At 35.1% G+C, this 16,738-nt stretch overlaps 1 protein-coding gene across 4 annotated transcripts in view; it reads right to left on the bottom strand.

Moving 5' to 3' along the window:
• LOC105488276 (MAM and LDL receptor class A domain containing 1) overlaps positions 1-16,738 on the bottom strand; it is a 1,027,522-nt gene that overhangs the window by 155,939 nt on the left and 854,845 nt on the right. For all 4 annotated transcript variants that reach the window (XM_071070418.1, XM_071070419.1, XM_071070417.1 and 1 more), the window contains one exon: positions 10,809-10,875. In XM_071070418.1, the coding sequence (XP_070926519.1) occupies positions 10,809-10,875 (67 nt within the window). The remainder of the gene's footprint in view (positions 1-10,808; positions 10,876-16,738) is intronic.

The raw sequence follows: 16,738 nt of genomic DNA on the forward strand, positions 1-16,738 counted from the left end.
CTAACTCTAGAAAGTGGTTTGTTCATTTTTTTTTTTCTATCCATTTATTTAGGTCTTCTGTGAGGGTCCTTCATTTGTGCTTTTTAGGGTTCTTTATGTGGGTGATGCATGTGTACTGTTCAGTATAGGCCTCTATATATTATAATAATTACTACTATTTCAGAATGGAGCCCTTTTCCAATTATCTAGTTTAATTATTATTACTACTGGTGAAAAGGAAATTCATCTAGTCTTTTATATTTATCTTATTTCCATCTATTTCGCTGAAACCTGTTTTCAATCTAATAGTATTGCAGTAAATTTACGTGGATTTCCTAGGCTGTCAATATCTGCAAAAATATTTGTTTCCTCTTTTTCAATATGTTTAGCTTCTACTTATTTTGGCTTGTACCTTTGGCTAAAACCCCGTGAGCAAACAGAATAATCCAAGGCTGGGCAGACCCCCTGACTTAAAAAAAAAAAAAAAAAAAAAATTCTTGGTTTTAAGGGAAAATGCCTTCAGTTTTTTGACAGAAAACACATTGACACTTTTTGGAGGGAGAGACTACAGTTTTGACTTTTAAATTTCTCCTATGTCTACCAATGTACTCAACTTTTATGCCTATTCTTGGGCCAATTTTAGTAATTTATGCTTTTCTACAAAATTGTCTTTTCCATAAGTTAGATTTGAAAATAATGCATCACCCTGCATGGCCTCTCAAGCTTATTACCTAAAATACATCTAAATATTCTCTACTTTAAATTGACTTTTTTGAAACTTTGGAATGATTTTTCTTTGCAAAGTATCCCAATGTTATTATGAGGATTTTTGTTAGTCCTCAACATTTGAGTACTACGTTATGTTTGAAAAAACAACAGCAGAGGCCATGGTCTTACATTTTGATGATGTGTTTTATATTCCACCTAGTAAAGAATGATTGTTGGTTGCTATGGAGGTAATTTAGCTGATGTTAAATATGCAATTGGCAAACAGATTACTAGTGTCTCCCACTTAGATACACAATTTTTTAAAAAACATTCTTCAGTAAATAAAACAATTATTAATGACACATTTCAGCAATTGCAGTATCCTCTTTTAATTCACAGCTTCATCATGGCAGAGAAGGTTAGTTTTAAGCAAATGTCCATTTTCATCCTCTGCCTTAGTGAGAGGTTAGGTAATTTTTTAAAGTCATAGAGTTAGTTAGCAGTGGAGCTCATACCTAAACCTGGGTCTGTCCGTTTTTAGAATCATATCTCTTTCCTTTATTGTACACTGCACTGCACACAGGATATGATCTATATGCCTGTGGGTTCAGGGAATGTTCTAGAGAGGAGATTCTACATTAACTGGGAAGTAAAGGATGAATCTGGAGTTTTTCAGTTAGTCAAGGTGGGAAAGCGTAAAATAGGCAATATGAATTCTCATAGGAACAAAACTGCACAGCGTGTTAAAGAAAAGGAAAGAGCCAAATGCAAATAAAGCTAAGTTTTAGATTTTCTTTAAGGCATTTTATTCAAATTTGTACTCATAGTATCATGCAACCCTAGAATCATAAGCCATCTAGTCAGATCTCCAAAGAGGTAGCATCCATAAGGGTTGAGCATAGATCGTGGCCAAAGAACTAGGTTTGAATCTGGACTCAAGCAACTGTTTTGTTTTTTGTCTCTGCGAGAAGTACTTAATTTCACCATGTCTCATCTCTCTCTTTCTTTCTCTCTCTATCTCTCTCTCTTTTTAAAATAGGATCTCATTCAGTCACACAAGCTAAAGTGCAACAATGCCATTATAGCTCACTAAAGCCTGGGCTCAAGCAATCCTTCCACTTCTGCCTCCAAAGTGCTAGGATTACAGGTGTGAGCCACTGTGCTCAGCCTCATCTAAATGTTCCCCATCTTTTTTTTTTTTTTCTTTTTTTGAGACAGTCTCACTCCGTCACCCAGGCTGGAGTATGAAGTGCAGTGGTGCGATCTCAGCTCACTGCAACCTCCACCTCCTGGGTTCAGGTGATTCTCCTGCCTTAATCTCCAAAGCAGCTAAAATTATAGGCATGTGCCATCAACCCGAACTAATTTTTGTATTTTTAGTAGAGATGGAATTTCACTATGTTGGCCAGGCTGGTCCCAAACTCCCGATCTCAAGTGATCCACCTGCCTTGGCCTCCCAAAGTGGTGGGATTATAGGTGTGAGTCACCGTGCCCGGCCAAAATGTCCCTCATCTTAACTGCTGAATTACACATACTATTACCTGTTCTACAGGTTTATGTCATGAGCATAGGCATGTCAAACACTTAGGTGGTGCTTGACATGTAATTATCAATAATAACACACTTTTTAGGTTATTTTAAAATTTGAGTCAAATGAAAGAAAGCTACAGAACAGTTTCAGTGATGATAACTATATTTTTTTCATTTTCCTTTAGCTTGGCCCAGAAAATAACTTGTCTATACCTGGCCCAAGGAAAGCTTCTTAACTGTTCTATGTTCCCCTTGCATTCCATGGTATGGGTATATCATATAATAGATTATTCATCTGTGGGCATTTAGGATGTTTCCAATATTTTGAAATTATAAAAGTGACAGAGGCCTTATGGACATGGATTTTCATAGTGTCAGAACTGTGCGCCTACAGAATAAATTCTATAAATGGAATTGTTAGGTCCCAAAGTAAATGAATATGTAGTTTTGTTAGAGACTACCAAATTCACCTCCATGAGAATTACACCAATTCGCATTAGCAATTAGCAAAGTGTGTGTTTCTTCATATCTTTGCTATCAGAATATGTTGCTTATTCAAGAAGTGAGAAATGACATCTTAGCATTGTTGTAATTTGCTTTTTTAAATAAATGAATCTTTTTTCATATGTTTATGCATTGTGATGGTTAATTTTATGTTTTAACTGAGCTAAGGGATGCCCAGATAGCTGGTAAAATATTATTTCTGAGTGTGTCTGTGAGGATGTTTCCAGAAGAGATAAAAATGATTCACCTTCACCAGTGAGGGGAGGTTTCATGCAACCTATTGAGAGCCCAAATAGAATAAAAAGATGAAGGGAGGGGGAACTGGTTCCTTCTTGAGATGGGACAACCATCTTGCTGCTCTTAGACATCAGAGGTCTTGGTTGTCAGCCTTGGGATTTGGGATGTACAACATCCATCCCCAGTTCTCAGGTCTACAGCCTTGGACTGGGAGTTAGAGCATTGGCTTCTCTGGTTCTTAGTCCTTCAAACTGGGACTGAATTACATCACTGTATTTCCTGGTTCTTCAGCTTGCAGATGGCATGTTGTGGGATTTCTCAGCCTCCATAACTACAGGAGCCAATTCTCATCATAAATCTTTGCTTATATATCTATGTATATCCTATTAGTTCTGGTTCTCTGGAGAACATTGATAAATACAAGCATCATTCTCTACATTTTAAAATTAATTTTTTATCTCTTTCTTCTCTGTGATATTTGGGCTTTCTCTGTATATTAAAATAGTTCTTTATGTATTAGGGATATTTGTCCTTTTTCTGATACATGCAACGTAAGTATTTTCTCTCAGATTTCCACTTATCTTTTGATATTGCTTATGGTGGTAATTTTTGTCATAAAAAAAGGTTTTTAAAAATACATTTTTATATAATTAATTTTATCTGTCTTCAAATACAATTGCATTCGAGTCATTGAAATAAAGCTTTTTCCTACATTCATAATATAAAGAAATTTACTGTGTATTTCTTTAGTGTGTATGGTTTCACTCTGAACTCTGATTTAAGTGAAGATTATCTTTGTGTATATATAGTGTGAGGTATGGTTCTAATTTTATCTTTTTCCAAATACTTAACTAGTTGCCCCAATACTCCCTTTTAAAAAGTTCATCTTTGTCCAGAAATTTGAGATGCCATCTTTATCATTTACTAAGTTTTCATATGTACTTGGATTCATTTTTTAACTTTCTACTCTACTAGTCTGAAATGTTGAATTATCTATTCAAATGCCTGCATAATGCTGTTTAACAATAAAAGCTTTATTCTATTGATACTGGTATTCTCATAGCTTCTCATGGCTACTCAGATTCTCATAGCTTGGGTTTTTGTTTTTTTCAGTGTTTTACTAGCTATTGTTCCACTTATTTTTCCATATGAATGCAATATCTAATTGTTTACCCCTACAAAAAGCTTGTAGGTCTTTTTGTTGAGATTGTGTTAAACTTACAGAATTATCTAGGGAGAAGTGACACCTTTATGATGTTAAGTGAACTATCCAGGAAAGGAAATATTTTTCCACTTGTTTAAGTTCTTCTGGATTGTTTTTATTATATAGCTTTGCTTCCATTTTATTAAATGTATTTCTAATATTTTATCTTTTTGTTGTCAATGTGAATAGTTTTGTTTTTCATTTTTTCCTTTTAATAGTTTTGTCTATGTATGTAGACTATTAATCTAAGAATACTAATTTTATATCCTCCAAACCTGCTTACTAAATTGTTTTTATTGTTTGAATTAACTTTTATCAATTCTCTAGGGTTTTCCAGGTATGCCATCATGATAACTTCTTTTCTAATTCTTGATAATTTTTTTCTTATTGGTGACTACCTCCAGTGCAATATGAAATATCAGTTTAACTAGTGGTTATACTTGCTTTGTTTCTAATTTTAATGGAAGTGCTTTTTATGGTTTTCTCTTAAGGAAGGTGCCACATTTAGGAATAGGGAATACAGAGTTTACCATACTTAAAAAATATCCATCAATTTACATTTTCTGTAGTGCCTCTTTTTAAAATATAAAGAATGGATGTTAAATTTTTTCAAAGACTTTTTCACAACTCTGGAGACAATCACAAGAGTTTTCTTTGTTCCTTCGCTTTCAGAAGTCTAATGCCAGCCGAATCCCTTGTCCTCCTGTGTTATTTGGTTCTTTTCCTAGAGGCCATGAACATTTTTTTCTGTATCTTAAAGTTTAATATTTTTCCCAGGATATGCATTAGAGTTTTTGGTTTTGTGTTAAAATTTTCAGGTACTTGCTGACTTTTTCAATATGTAAATTCAGGTCTCTTTTCATTTTTTGAAAAAAGTTTACTTGAATTATAGTTCAAATGTGAGTTCTGTTCTACTAGTTTATTTTCTTCTTTAGGGACTCCAATCATATGAGTGTTCTTTTTCTTCCATTTTAATTACTTTCTCTTTCATTCTCCTTACTTTATCTAATTTCCATTTCCTTATTTTTCCACTTTTGTTAAAAATTTCTTAATACATTTATATTTGAATATATCATCCTTTGGAAATGATAATTTAATCTTTACTTTTTCAATTTCATTTTTTCCTGGGTTCAAGCAATTAAGTTAATTCAGCCAATTTATTTCCTTGGGTTCAATTGATTCTTACTGTGTGTGTGTGTGTTTTGTTTTTTTTTTTTACCCATTTTTATACTTACACTTTAAAATTTTAAATTAAAGTGTTGCATGTATTTGTTTTCAAATATCCCCAATTGTATGTTTTTTTAAATAATATTTAATTTAGCCTGGAATTGGACTTAAAGGTCTTAATGTATTTTACTTTTTACACGTTTCTTTGTTGTTTTTTCGGTGGGGAGAGGAAGTGTTCTAACTGAATTTTATTTTTAACAAAGGCCTTGTATGAATGAAAATTTCATTTGTCCCTTCAATTTATGAAATTTGAGATAGTTTACAAGATTTCTAATTTAAGAGCACCCTCTTCTGTCATTGTAGTAAAATGGAATTTCTTTAATAGATGACAATTTTTTTTTTTGGTAGCTGCTCTATCCTATAAATTGGAGAGTAATTTCTTTTTAGCATGATGAACACATCATATGCTTACTCAGTACTTCTTGCTGCATACATAGGAAATCCCCCACTAATTCTTTTTTGAATGATAGTTTGGGTTATGGTGAGGTCATTTTCTCATATTTCAACACATTTCAAGAATATATTTCAATGTATTGATGCTTTTCTTTGAAATTTCAGGACTTTACATTCATTCATCATTTATTTTGTGAGCCACCTACTAAAATAACTCTTGCAATGTCAGGTATACATTAGGGACTGGTCATGAAAAGGTACTGAAGACATGAACTTTGTTTTCTTGGCCCATGGTCTTCAAAATTTTTGCCCATGAACTCTCCAAAGGAGTTTTTGAAAAATTTCACAGTCCCTTTAATTTTAAGTCAAAATTAATGTTTTTCAGGTTAATATAAATAAATTACAAAAGATATAATTTCCAGGTTACTGTAAATGAAACTGACATCACTCTCTTAAATGTAGACGTCGAAAATGTAATTACAATGGTGAATGAATATGCGCCATCTTTCAATACAAAATACCTAAAAGTTTTTAATAGTTAGACATTTTAATTGGGAGCTAAACATCAAATATACATGAACACAAAGAAGGGAACAACAGACACCGGGGCCTGCTTGAGAGTGGAGGGTGGGAGGAGGGTGAGGATAGAACTACTACCTATTGGGTACTATGCTTATTACCTGGGTGATGAAATAATCTGTACACCAAACCTCTGAGACATATAATTTGTTTATATAACAAACCTACACATGTACCCGTGACCCTACAATAAAAGTTAGTAAATAAGTTTAAAAAAAAATTAAATGTACCTTTCTTCCTTAAACTAACCTTTTGATTTCTCTTCTCGACATATTTTTATCCTAATCTATTTTATACTTTAAGGTCTTTGATTATATTATTAATTTTTTTCTGTCACAAAATATGAACAATAATTTATTATTATTATTATTATTATTGAGACAGGAACCCACTCTGTCACTCAGGCTGGCACGATCACAACTCATTGCAGCCTCTACCTCCCAGGCTCAAGCAATACTCCTGCCTCAGTCTCCCAAAGTACTGAGACCACGAGGGTGAGCCACTGCGCCTGGCCTTTATTTGGATGAAATGCTTTTTATTAACCATGATGTTTTCACATTGTCACATTTGTCAGATAGTAATTTAGTTTTGATATTTTGAACAAATTACCAGGCCAGAAATACAAATTCTTGCAAAAGATAAATAAGAATTAATAGCTAGAAAAACTTTCAATGCAATGATGTCAATATATATAATGTTACACTTTACAATGTTTCTTTCAGAAAAGCAACTGATCTGTTGTGCTATTGTTATTTATTCCTTTCGTTCCTTTTTTGTGTTAGATTTAAACATTTTTCACTCCCGTTTCATTAATTTATATAATGTGTACTTTGTAAGAAGTCAGCATATTTAACAATTTTTTGATGACCATACTTGTTGGAGGTATCCTTAAAAATGAAAACTAGCAAACATTTGGGCAAAACAAATTCTGATCATCATAAAGAACAGAATTTTACTGGAAATGCATTTTTTAGATAGATGGGGCTGATTTTCAACAGGTAGTTTTGTAAAACTAATACTCGTAAAATATTGTGGAAAGGGAAGCAAGAGAGGAGAGGAGCCAGAAGGAGGAAAAAGCGACCGTCCCTGGTTGGGGTGGAATCAGCTTCCCAGAAAAAACGTCACCTATGTTGGATCTAAAGGATGAAAAGGCATCCTCTGGGCAAATAGGTTAAAAAAGAGAAAGTTCTAGACAGAAGGATCAGTTTATCCAAAGCTTAGAGAAATAGAAGAACATGGCCTGTCCAGAAAACTGGTCTTTTAGAACACATGACATTTGCGATGCCTAGGAGATATCCAAATAAAATCTGAATGAGATCTGGCATTACGTCGCTGGTTAAATGTGGAGTCTGGTCTGCTGGTAAGCTGTATGCAAAGTCTACAAATTTTATTCCCAGGTCCAAGGCTAGACAAGATTAGATAGTGAGCAAGTGTAGACAGACAGGACAGAAACTGCAAGCATCGTCTAACATCCCAATATTTAGACAACAGGAAAGAAAAGGAATGGGTGAAGGAGAGTGACAGGCATGATCAGTGATATCCCAGAAACCAGGTAATGAGAAAGAGCAATCCACGCTAAACACTGCCAAGATGAAAAGGTGAAAAGTAAAGATTATCACTTTATTATAAATTCCAGGTTAAAGTGCCTTTTTAATATGAGGGGTTTCAAATTTACAAGAAGAAAACAAACAACCCCATTAAATAGTGAGTAAAGGACATGAACAGACACTTTTTGAAAGAAGATACACACACAGCCAATAAGCATATGAAAAAAGCCCAACATTACTGATCATTACAAGAATAGAAGTCAAAACCATAGTGACATATCATCTCACACCAGTCAGAATGGCTATTATTAAAAAGTCAAAAAATATCAGATGCTAGCAAGGTTGTGGGGAAAAAGGAACACTTATATACCGCTGGTGAAAGTGTAAATTAGTTCAACCATTGTCAAAGCGGTGTGGTGATTCCTCAAAGAGCTAAAAACAGAACTACCACTGGACCCAGCAATCCCATTACTGGGCATATACCCAAAGGAATGTAAGTTTTTCTATCATAAAGGCACCTCCACACATATGTTCATTGTAGCACTATTCACAATAGCAACAATGAAGAATCAATCTAACTGCCCATCGATGGTAGACTGGATAAAGGAAATGTGGTACGTATACACCATGGAATACTATGCAGCCGTAAAAAAAGAATTAGATCATGTCCTTTGCAGGAACATGGACGGAGCCAGAGGCCATTATCTTTAGCAAACTAACGCAGGAACAGAAAACCAAATACCACGTGTTTTTACTTGTAAGTGTGAGCTAAATGATGAGAACACATGGATGCACAAAGGGGAACAACAGACACTGGGGCCTACTGAAGCATGGAGGGTGGGAGGAAAGAGAGGATCAGGCAAAATAAAAAATGAGTACTAGGCTTAGTACCTGGGTGATGGAATAATCTGTACAAAATCCCCCATGACAAGTTTAGTTAATAAATATTTGACTCAATAAATTTTTAATAAATAAAACTACACATGTAGGTTTGTTACATAAGTAAACTCGTCATGGAAGATTTTGAACGTAAAATAAACCCTGAACCTAAAATAAAGATTAAAATAATATACAAGGGATCTAAGAATTTAAAATTTTGTGTGTATGTATGTTTGTGTAAAGAAAAACAAATCTAAATGGATACAAACCTTACTACTACAGACTAGGATTTGACTGTCAAGAGTTCTACTTTTTGCCTGATACACTACTGCATGTTTTAAAAAGACTTATGACAATCCACATATATTACTTTTTTAGTTCATAATTTTAAAGAAAGAAAACTGAATGAAATGGCTAAGCTATTACAATACGGAAAAAGTTTCAAAAGTCATTTTTTCATACCTACATTCTAGACAGCACTAATTCCAACATTTGTTTGCACTGATGTTCATTATAGTTATTTCACTATTTGTAAAGTATGATTTGCTATCAAAAATAATACTTTAGGACATTTGATTGCCTTTCTTAGCAGTAAATTCCTTTCTACATTTTTCTCCATTGACTTCCTTTCTTCTCTCGATTCTCTGTCTCATTTCCCTCACCTACGAGTTCTCCCATTTGAGAGAAGTTTAGGACTTCACCATCTGGATTTTAATTTTTAAAGTTTATTTAAGACCACGACAAGAATGTAAAGCTCTTTTCTTGCTCTTTCTGGGAGTCTTCTGGCCTAACTGTCAGGATTAAAGAGGACAAAAATCAAACCTCTTTACTGTAAGCAGTTGACATTAATTAATATTATTTACTCAGTTGATATTTAGTAAACATTATTTATGGTATAATTCACACTTCTTTCAGAAGATTTTAGAAATTAATATTATGTATCCTGTTTTCCATCAAGTAATAGTTTCTGATAAATTAATTTCCATAGAAACTGACATGGGGAAAAGTATAATTCTGTTGACAGGCTGAGAAATAAATTATGTAAAACATTGAAAGAGAAAACAGTTCCAAGAAACTCATTAGTAGTTACATTTCAACAATGTTAAACTAAAGCAGTGTCTAAATATAGTCCATCATAAAATTTTTGCTATTGTTTTAATTGGTAGATTTTTTTATTTTTTTAGGAATAAACTACTTTTTCTAAATTATGTGTGTTGATTCAGAGAGAAATAAGGACTCAAACAACTATTAATCATTGTTTTTCAGATACCTTTGTGTGTTTTGTAATGATTTGAGTAGCAACCTTCAATGAGTTTTCTAATAAGGAAAGTGATATATCCATTGGTCTGCTAGCTTATACAGGCATAAACACAAATATAATGAAATATGCGTCATTTCCTTTGGAGTTCATGAAACTGTTTTGCACAATTCCCCAAAGGGTGAGAGAAGAAATCAAGCCATCTTTGATATGCAATATAAATATCTCCCCAAAGAAATCACAAGGCCTATTTTTGTTTACTCTTGCTTTGAGTCTGCAAATGTATTTCTTATCTATACCTTAACTTTACTTTAAATACCCACTGCATACACAAGCAAATGATTTTATTTATAAATTAATTTCATCCTTTGTTGTTAAAGAGAAATATGAACTTTGAAATGAAGACAGAAAATATAGACACAAAGTTCATCTGAAATAGAAAGATATTCATATCAGAAAAAAATCTTTTAAAAACCTGATAGAAATATTAATGCAAGGAATAGTATTATTAAAATTATATATTCCACATATAAAATGATGAAAAACATACACAATCATAATAAATAACACATATTTCTCTGAAATGTACTCAGATATTCCTTTACCTTATTCAGACAGATAAATGTAAATATGCCATTATCCACTGTTTTTACATCAATTACTAGCCACCTACTAATTGATGCTCTATTACAGCAGCCTATAGAAAAATAAGTAAGCCAGCTTCAAAAAATCGTAAAAAAAAAAATTAAAGAATGCTTCTTACCGACACATAGGACCATTTTTCTCCACTACACAAGTCCCACCATTTCTGCAGTAATTTAATGGACATTCTAAAAAGAAGCATCACAAAGATGCCAGTTAATTATAGATAGTATTAGGAGAGAGGAGAAGATATCACCATTTGTCATGACATTAAAACTAATAATCTCTGAGAGTAAATTCCTTTCCAGTTGCAAAAAGCAAAAGAATTTCCGTAGGTTACTTTCCTGTACTCCCTTCAAATTTGTCCAGTGGCCCCTGCTGCCCTGAATGTGTTCATGCCCTTCACATGCCTGAATGATCCACAAAAAGAGAAGACTTAAAAAAATTATTTGTTTAATTTTTTAAATTTTTTTAAGCAAAAAATCTAGTCACTATACACTATATATACACATACATACATATGTATGTATGTATATAGTGTGTGTGTATATATAGTGTGTATATATAGTCTGTGTGTGTGCGTATATATACACACACACATATGTACACACACACACACACACACACACACACACACACATATATAGTATAGTGACCAGATCAGGGGATTAGGGAAGTTGGCATATCCATCATCTCATAAATTTACTGTTTCTTTGTGTTGAGAACATTCAGTATCCTCCTTGGAACTATTTGAAACTGTATGATATATTATCGTTAACTATAGTCATCTCACAGTGCTTTAGAACACTAGAACTTCCCCCCTGGATTGGGTATCATCCACTTATTTAGAATGTGTCTGCATGACATATTTGTGATGACAATAAAGTGTTTTGTTTACTGAAACATTTCTCTAGTTCTACACAACAGTCCTCATGTCACGGCAGGCAAAAGCCTTTGATACGTCACTCACTTATGAGCATGCAGATGTCCTACCTCTGCATCCATGATCGATGTCAGTATAACTCAGGTTTGCCCCTGGTCTTCTTATTTCACTGCTTGTGTCACTCCCTAGTTCTAGTTTAACAGGAACATTTATTTTCAAAGGTGGTTTACTTAATAGGTTAAAAAGAAGCTAAATATCTTCATAGAGTAACTACTGGGAGAGTGGTGAGCACATTTAGCTCCTGATGCTGTGTTCATATGAACTGCCTCCTTATACCCTCACGAGACATCTAGACCCACCAATCCCTGTCAATTCCCCTATTCAGTTAAGACCCAAGTTGTTCCTAGGCTTTTTATTTTTACTTGACACATTGCAATTGTACATATTTATAGGATATAATTCAACACCTCTCTTGCAGGATACCAGTCCTCCCTCGGTGGGTTACTTTAACTCCAACACTTGATTAAAATTTCCTGTCTTTAATTTTAATCGAATAAATATATTCTGAGCACCTATAAAATGTCTGGCACTGGGCTGGGCACTGGAAATATACTAATAAATAATATAGGCATCTTAGTATAGTTGTTAAGACTGAGGGCACAGGAGCCCAGCTGCTCATCTCAGCTCAATTTATTAGCTGAGTAGTATGGGGCAAGGTAGTTAACATCTCTGTGCCTCTATTTGCTTTCTGTAAACAAGGTTAACAAATAATAATTATCTCATAGGTTTGTGAGACTGTTAGAAGAACAACCAGTTCATAGTATGAGTTTAATAAATGTTGAGTTTAAAAAGATATATAACCATGGTCCCTGCTCCTACTGTCCTTCCAGATGCAAAATAAAATAAAATAAAATAAAATAAAATAAAATAAAATTTTAAAAAGTGAGTGTGGCATTAAAATGCAGAATGAAATTATTCTATTGGGATGGATGTTCTAAGGGTGATGGGAACACCAAGAAGAGCACATTTGGGGAGTACGAAAAAGCTTTCGAGAGAGAATCAGTAGCCATTTATTTGGGCAGTAGTGGTAGCGTGTGCGTGTCAAGGTGAGCATAAAGACCCAGAGGCCACAGAAGAGGGTGTAGCATGATGGAGGAACTGAAGACAGTCCAGTCTAGTTGAACTGCTCATAATACAAAGATAGTGTAAAAAAAAGTCAGAGACACACAGTTTTTGGGTCACATCAGCCCAGCCAAGATTTTAAGAAGGGAAGTGCCATGTTTCATGTGTTAGAATTCTGGCTGCAGTGCATCAAGTCAACAAAAAGACCAAGCCTAAAATTTGAGAGCCCCATTAAGAGTCTTTTTTGTAATAAACTAGCAAAAATATAATGGTTGCCTGAATTAAAGGATTAGGATGGGTTTGGGGGTAGAAAGTTGTTGACCTTTTAAGAGATATTTAAATAATAGGATTGAAACATCTTGGTGACTATTTGGAAGAGTCAAGGATAATGTCCACCTTTCTGGCTGGGTCACTGGCTAGTTGGTGGTTTCATTCACTGAAGGGGATTTATGGGGAATTAAGATTTTTAAAGGAAAAGATAATGTTATGTTTTAAGTGCATAAGGCGCATCCAAGTGGAAGTGACCTGACCTGTGGGCATTGGAATTTTCAGGTCTCAACCTCAGATGAAATATTTAATACGAAGTAGAGATATAGACTTGAGGCTTTTCTTCAGATATTTTTCTCTGCCTTTTAGATAGCATCACTGTTTGGAGTTTTTCCTCAAGTCATTTTGAAATCATTGTTTCTGGTACTATAGGGTCACATAGATAATGTTCCTTGTCTTTGATAAGCCCAATCTTAGCAGAGACAGAGAAAACACTTACTAGAACAGAGAAATGATGATAATCATGAAGGATAGTGAGAAAATAGAGAACTAGAAATTTTATGTAAGCAATACATAATGAAGTAAAACAAGGAAAGGGTGGCATGAGAGAGCAGACTGTTAAGCAGTGATAAGGTTTAGTTTTGTGTCCCTATCCAAATCTTATGTCAAACTGTGATCCCCAGTGTTGGATGTGGGGCCTAGTGGGAGGTGACTGGATCATGGGAGTGGTTTCTAATAGTTTAGCACCATCCCCCTGGTGCTGTCTCATGGTGGAGTTCTCATGAGATCTGGTTGTTTGAAAGTATTTAGCACTTCCCCCTTCTCTCCCCCTCTCCTGCCAGCCATGTGTATGTGCTTGCTTTGCCTTTGCCTTCCATCATGATTGTAAGTTTCCTGAAGCCAGCTTAGAAGCAGAATCCTGTCTAACCTGCAGAACCATGAGCCAATTAAACCTCTTCTTCTTTTTTCTTTTTTTCAAATAAACTACCCATTCTCAGGTATGCCTTTATAGCAGTGTGAGAATGGGCTAATAAAGGCAGTCATTGCACACTAGAGAAGGAATAGCAGGCATTAAGAAAGAGGAAAGCAAGGAAGGAGGAAAGTTGCAGTTTAGGACCAAAACTGAAATATATCTTGAGTCTGGCATCATTTTTGGTTTCAAAAAAAAATCAGCAGTTTGTTTTCCCAGGAATGTATTTCCCATCTTGCCCTCCCTTAGTCCTCCTTATTTAACTAATTACATAAAACAGGGGAGTAACGTGCCAAAGATGAGAGTAAGGAGCTCCGTCCCTCAGGACTGGTGGCATGCTCCACTGAACAGAACGGACATGGGATCTCCTTTACAAATAAGCAATTTGCTGATTTGACTGGACAATAGCCACCAATATGATAAAGCATAAATTGGTACAAACTTTGTTAGATAAGCTGTTTTATGGTGATTTTTGATCTTAGGTATAATTTCAGTCTTCCTCAAATATGGATTTTGTTTTATTGAAAAATGAGAACAGTGTTGGAGACTGCAGAGTATCAGAAAACAAACAGCACAGCAGAGCTGCTCATTTTGGGGTGGGTCATTCATATTTAAATTGATTGCAGAAAATGAAACATAAGCTTGCTTTACATCAGAATGATTCTGTGTGAATCTAAACATGCATTTTTGTGCTGTATAGTGGAGCACAGTCCAAAGAACACAGATGTTCACTGGAAACAGAGGTGAGTCCTGTTGTTTTGCAGGGCAGAAAACTCACAGGTTGTCTCTGTGATAAGGTTTTATAACTTTCTGCTTTAGACCCATGTTCTTTATCCATAATACAGAAAGACACAGCACCAAGTATTTTCAGCTTTGATTTACTCAAAACAATTTTAAGCAGAGAGCAAATGAAATGGGGAAGGAGATGGATATGGCTAATTAGCCATGAAGAGGCTGAGTATTTCCAGGAGATAAGTAGATATAATTCCCAATATGGGAACTGGGAATCTATGGGGCAATATTACCATTAGCAGAGGTTTCCAATCTTTAGCCACAGCAATGTCTCTCTGGCTTGTAGCCCTTTGTGTTGGTTATTATGAATATGTGTCTGGAGGCCAATACAACTGACAACTGGTTACATAGAAATATCATTCTGGGTATTTCACATTGAATCCCAACGAGGAACACACATATAAAAACAATAGTAACTTTTAAGCTTAAATAGAAATAATTTGCAAGTAAGCCTCCGTTTTTCCCCCTTAATGTACATAGAGACTAGGGAAGTGACAGGTGCTATATACTAGTTTTCTGGGAAGATTGATACCACGTGAATCCTGGTGCTCCCTGATGATACCTGGCTCAGTCATGTAAGAGTTATGTGACTTTGAGCTAGGTACTCTAAGTATAAGATTCTTCATGTAGAGGCCAGGCACGGTGGCTCACGCCTGTAATCCCAGCACTTTGGGAGGCCAAGGCGGGCGGATCACGAGGTCAGGAGATCGAGACCATCCTGACTAACATGGTGAAACCCCGTCTCTACTAAAAATACAAAACATTAGCCGGGTGTGGTGGTGGGCGCCTGTAGTCCCAGCTACTCGGGAGGCTGAGGCAGGAGAATGGCGTGAACCCAGGAGGCAGAGCTTGCAGTGAGCCGAGATCGCGCCGCTGCACTCCAGCCTGGGTGACAGAGTGAGACTCCGTCTCAAAAAAAAAAAAAAAAAAGATTCTTCATGTAGAAATATATATGATAGCACTTCCTTATAGGACTGCTAGGAAGGTTAAATTAAATTTGTGAGCATTTTTATACTAGTGAATGGTGTGTATAAGGTATTAAATAATTGTTCTCAATCATCTTTCCATATTGGGGGAGTATTTGCATTGCCTATGAAACCTAGTTTCCTTGACACTGCTCTCTCCATCTTCTTCTTCTTCTCTTCCTTTTCTTCCTTTGTGGTTATAATCACCATCACCACTACCATTTATATAAGGCCTACTATGTGTCAGGGACTGGTCTAAGAGTTTTACATGTGTTATCTCACTTAGTCCTCATAACCTTGTGTCTTATATACCATAATAATCCTCATTTTGCAGAGGAGGAAAGTGAGGCCTCAAGTGGTTCATATAACTTACTTGAGTTAATAGCAAAGAAGCATCTGAACTAGAACTAAACCCTGTCTTCTGACTCCTAAGCCTGTTAGAGCAAAAATGTCAAATGACTAGCTATTTAGCTCAGAATTTCTACAACTGCTTGCAGTTTTTGATGCTGTGGGCATACGAACCCCTTTGAATCACGTGGCATTTATGTACTGTCCCAGATAAGTATGCATATACACAATTATTTGCACATAGTTTGAAGAGATATATACACCTTAGGAGTCCACCCGAAGATTTTGTGCAACAAACCAAGTCCCAGAGGGAAGAGATTATTCTCTTTATCTTGAAATCCTGGCACAGGGACTACAGGAAAATCTATCAAGCCTCAAAAGTTGATATCATAGAAGCAGAGAATAGAACAGTGCTTACCAGTGACTGGAGAGGGGAGGAAAAGGACAGGCAGAGGTTGGCCAATGGGTACAAAGTTACTATTAGATAGAAGGAACAAGTTTTGGTGTTCTATTGCACAGTAGGGTAATGGGTGAATATTAAGATGTTGTATATTACAAAATGGCTAGGAGAGAGGCTCTTCAACGTTCTTACCACAAAGAAATAATTAATGCATGAGGTGACGGATAAGCTAACCACCCTGATTTGACCATTATACAAAACATATGCACTGAAACGTCAAATTGTACCCCATAAATATGTACAA

This window comes from Macaca nemestrina, chromosome 9, assembly GCF_043159975.1.
Source record: "Macaca nemestrina isolate mMacNem1 chromosome 9, mMacNem.hap1, whole genome shotgun sequence".
NCBI lineage: Eukaryota > Metazoa > Chordata > Mammalia > Primates > Cercopithecidae > Macaca > Macaca nemestrina.